This window comes from Octopus bimaculoides, chromosome 20 (genome assembly GCF_001194135.2).
Source record: "Octopus bimaculoides isolate UCB-OBI-ISO-001 chromosome 20, ASM119413v2, whole genome shotgun sequence".
NCBI classification, from domain to species: Eukaryota; Metazoa; Mollusca; class Cephalopoda; order Octopoda; family Octopodidae; genus Octopus; species Octopus bimaculoides.
The window spans coordinates 44,566,378-44,569,618 of record NC_069000.1 but is presented as its reverse complement, the minus strand read 5'-3'; the positions used below and the strand labels follow the sequence as shown (position 1 = coordinate 44,569,618).

The following is a 3,241-nucleotide window of genomic DNA, read 5'->3' as shown; positions in this document are numbered from 1 at the left end:
CACCACCACCACCACCACCACCACCACCACTACTACTACTACTACTACTAGTGCGATCGAGATCCTTCAAAATATCCCCAACTGTTAAAATGTTACTAGATTCGGTTGGTGCATAATTATTGCGGCTTTTTTTTCAACAAATTTTATTCAACAAAAACAATAACAATGTTTAACAAAACCATCTTTAAATGACGGTCTGACCGTCTGCCAAGCAAATGGTAAGCCGTAATTGATGTAGATGGTGAATATGCTCCGGAATAATCATTTGAAGATGTTTTTGTTACATGTTGTTATTTGCTTTTTTTTTGTTGAATAAAATTTGTTGAAAAAAATAAAAGCCGCAATAATTATGCACCACCAGCCCAATATAATCGAATAACAAACGAAACATGAGACGACGACGGTCGCCATTCCGTTACGTAATAAAAACTGGTTGAACAGACCTGGGCCCAGTGTTAAATAACAACACAACTACGAACGAAGAAAGAACGAAAAGAGCAACATCGACAACATTAACAGCAAGAGGATAATAGAAACTAAACAAATTCTGTGTACCTACCTGCATGTATTAATGGCATGTGTTCTGGTTTCGAATCCACTTCACAGAGAATAGAATCGTCTGTTATTTTTGATGTGATCACGCACGGTCTCCCTTTTCAATGAAAATAAATCATTATTCAAAGAATTAATGGTTCCTTTGTGATGTAGGTTACGGGAAGTGGATTGATAGGGTGGAGATCATTGAGTGTGTGATATTTATGCCTTTCTCGGTATTAATATTTTTGTGAATGGAGGGAAGCACAACGAGAGGTGCGATCTTTAGTCATGTTGTAACAGAGCGATGTGAACCCGCCGCGTCGGGTGATTAGCCCTTGCGCTGCAAATCCTGTCTCAAGAATTCTATAGAAGAGTTTATAGAAAGCCTTGATTATATCAGTTCAGTTTCCACAGACATAAGGTTATTCAACGTTTCGGAGTTCGGTTGTTTGTCAGTTGATACAAAACAGAGGGAGTGGTGTTTTCTTTCTTTATAAGCCTGTGTAATGGCGGCGAATTAGCAGCGGAATAGTCAGAGCGTGGGGTAAGAGCCCCAATGAAGAAAGAAAATGGGCAGAAATGCTAATTTTTTGACCAGGCACAAGGCCATATATCTTAGGAAAGGAATCATGAGATTTTGTGATGCTCATGCATTTTCAAATATCATTAATGGTATAAATTAAAAGGAGCGTTTATCAACGGTAAATGAAATAAAAGAGGAGAGAAAAAAATGAAAACATTAAGAACGTTTAATATACGAAATTCAGAATTAAGATATTACCTCCTACGAATACTTTGGCTTTTGCTGTTGTTTCGTCAAAGTTTTTTCCTTTGATGGTTAACAAAGTACCTCCAAGGACACTGCCTTCACGCGGCTCCACCGATTTAATTTCTGAAAAGGGACGAGAACATTAAATTCTGAAAGATTCTACAATAATTTCAATGACCTATGTATCAAATGCCATACACCCACACACACACACACATCCGCTGACACATACACGTGCACACACATAATCGATATTATGTATGTAATATTTAACACATATTTACCTGCATAAGTCTGTACTTGATACAGTTTCCCTGCTCGACTCAAAAAGTATTTCTCGTCTCTCACTCGCGATCTAAAAAAATAAAAAAAATTTCATACACTTTACATTTCTTTTCTTACGCTATGTTTTCGTTTTGCCTTGATTTATACGAGTTTTACTCAATCAAAACAATAACAGTAACAAACATTAAGTTTGGATGGAATTAACAGACGTTCTACTCACTAATATAACAGACGATAATAATAATAATAATAATAATAATAATAATAATAATGGAAATAGAGATAACTCGAATGTGGAGTCTAAAAACAGAAACAATTCCTATCATAGTAGGTGCCTTAGGTATAATAAAAAAAATACTCAGACAAATACATAACAAAAATACCAGGACTTACAAATATATATAACATACAGAAAATTGCACTACTGGGTACTGCACACATCCTACGCAAAACACTTTCAATACAGTAAACATAAAAGCACCACAGCAAACCACAGCACATACCCAAGGCGCACAGAGCTGCGCTCGGTAGTGAAGTGAAAGCACGTTATAAAAATAAAACTACTGAACAATAATAATAATAATAATAATAATATAACCCATAGATGAAGTTATATAATCCATAAACGTAGTTGTTTGCCGATAGGACAAAGGAAATAAAATGTGATAATTAAACGTTCGATGGAAACTTACCTGCCGAAGGGTCCATTGATTATAAAACTGACGTTGAAACTTCCTGCAAGATAAATGTAACGCTGAATTTATCGAAAGTCATTTTAACGAAAAGGACTCCGAGTACATACGGGCAAGCCCACATAAGTAAGCACTGAAGACATTCTAAAGAGAGCCAGCACAAGACTACTTATCGAACTTGTCACAAAGCGAAGATTAAAGGCAACTCTAAACACGTGTTTCTGTCGTAATAGGCGTTATCAGCACAGCAATTATTTCATCAGACGAGACACTTAATCATATACAAAAAAATGACACATTTATGCTCTGGGTAATTTATATAGACGAAACAAAAATGAGCCACGAGAAATAACGCAAAATGGTTAGTGGTAGGTATTTAAACAGCAAAGGAGAATAAGGGACATGTCATCCATATCATCTTTGCTTCTCGTTTAGAGTTGGTACGAATTGCCACCGAGCGATTAGTCTACCATCTCTGGAAGCGGTTATTTTTTCTTAGGAAACATAATACAGAAATGGCTTTCCCTTGCTTTCTGCTGGTTTACTTAGATTACCCTGCTAGTTTCTTGTTTTTCCACAGCTTACTCTCTCGAGGCATAGGACATTTTTATACCTTCAGCGGAGGCACTGGTCCATGTTGCACCAGGGCATGTCCGCATCCTGGTAGGCCTGTATGACACATATCTAGGAGCCAGACATATGCCTCAGTCACAGGACCATTTTCCGCTATTTCACTCATAATCGGGGCTTCTGATAGGTACAACAATCTTGGACCAAGGTGCACCGAGAGGAGGGGAGAGTAAGGGGTAATCTTATACTCGCACAATTGTTCTAAACTCTTGAGCAGGAGTCTCGGTACCGGATGCAGTTTAATGTCATGCCCAGGACCGCTGTGTTTGTGTTTGTGTGTGTGTGTGTGTGTGTGTGTGTGTGTGTGTGTGTGTGTGTGTGTGTGTGT

The 3,241-nt window shown here is 37.7% G+C and overlaps 1 protein-coding gene across 1 annotated transcript in view; it reads right to left on the bottom strand.

Moving 5' to 3' along the window:
• LOC106870093 (fibrocystin-L) overlaps window positions 1-3,241 on the bottom strand; it is a 69,646-nt gene that overhangs the window by 53,460 nt on the left and 12,945 nt on the right. The window contains exons 5-7 of the mRNA XM_052974982.1: window positions 1,591-1,661; window positions 1,319-1,429; window positions 560-652 (exon numbers count right to left, since the gene is read on the bottom strand). Of these exons, the coding sequence (XP_052830942.1) occupies window positions 560-652; window positions 1,319-1,429; window positions 1,591-1,661 (275 nt within the window). The remainder of the gene's footprint in view (window positions 1-559; window positions 653-1,318; window positions 1,430-1,590; window positions 1,662-3,241) is intronic.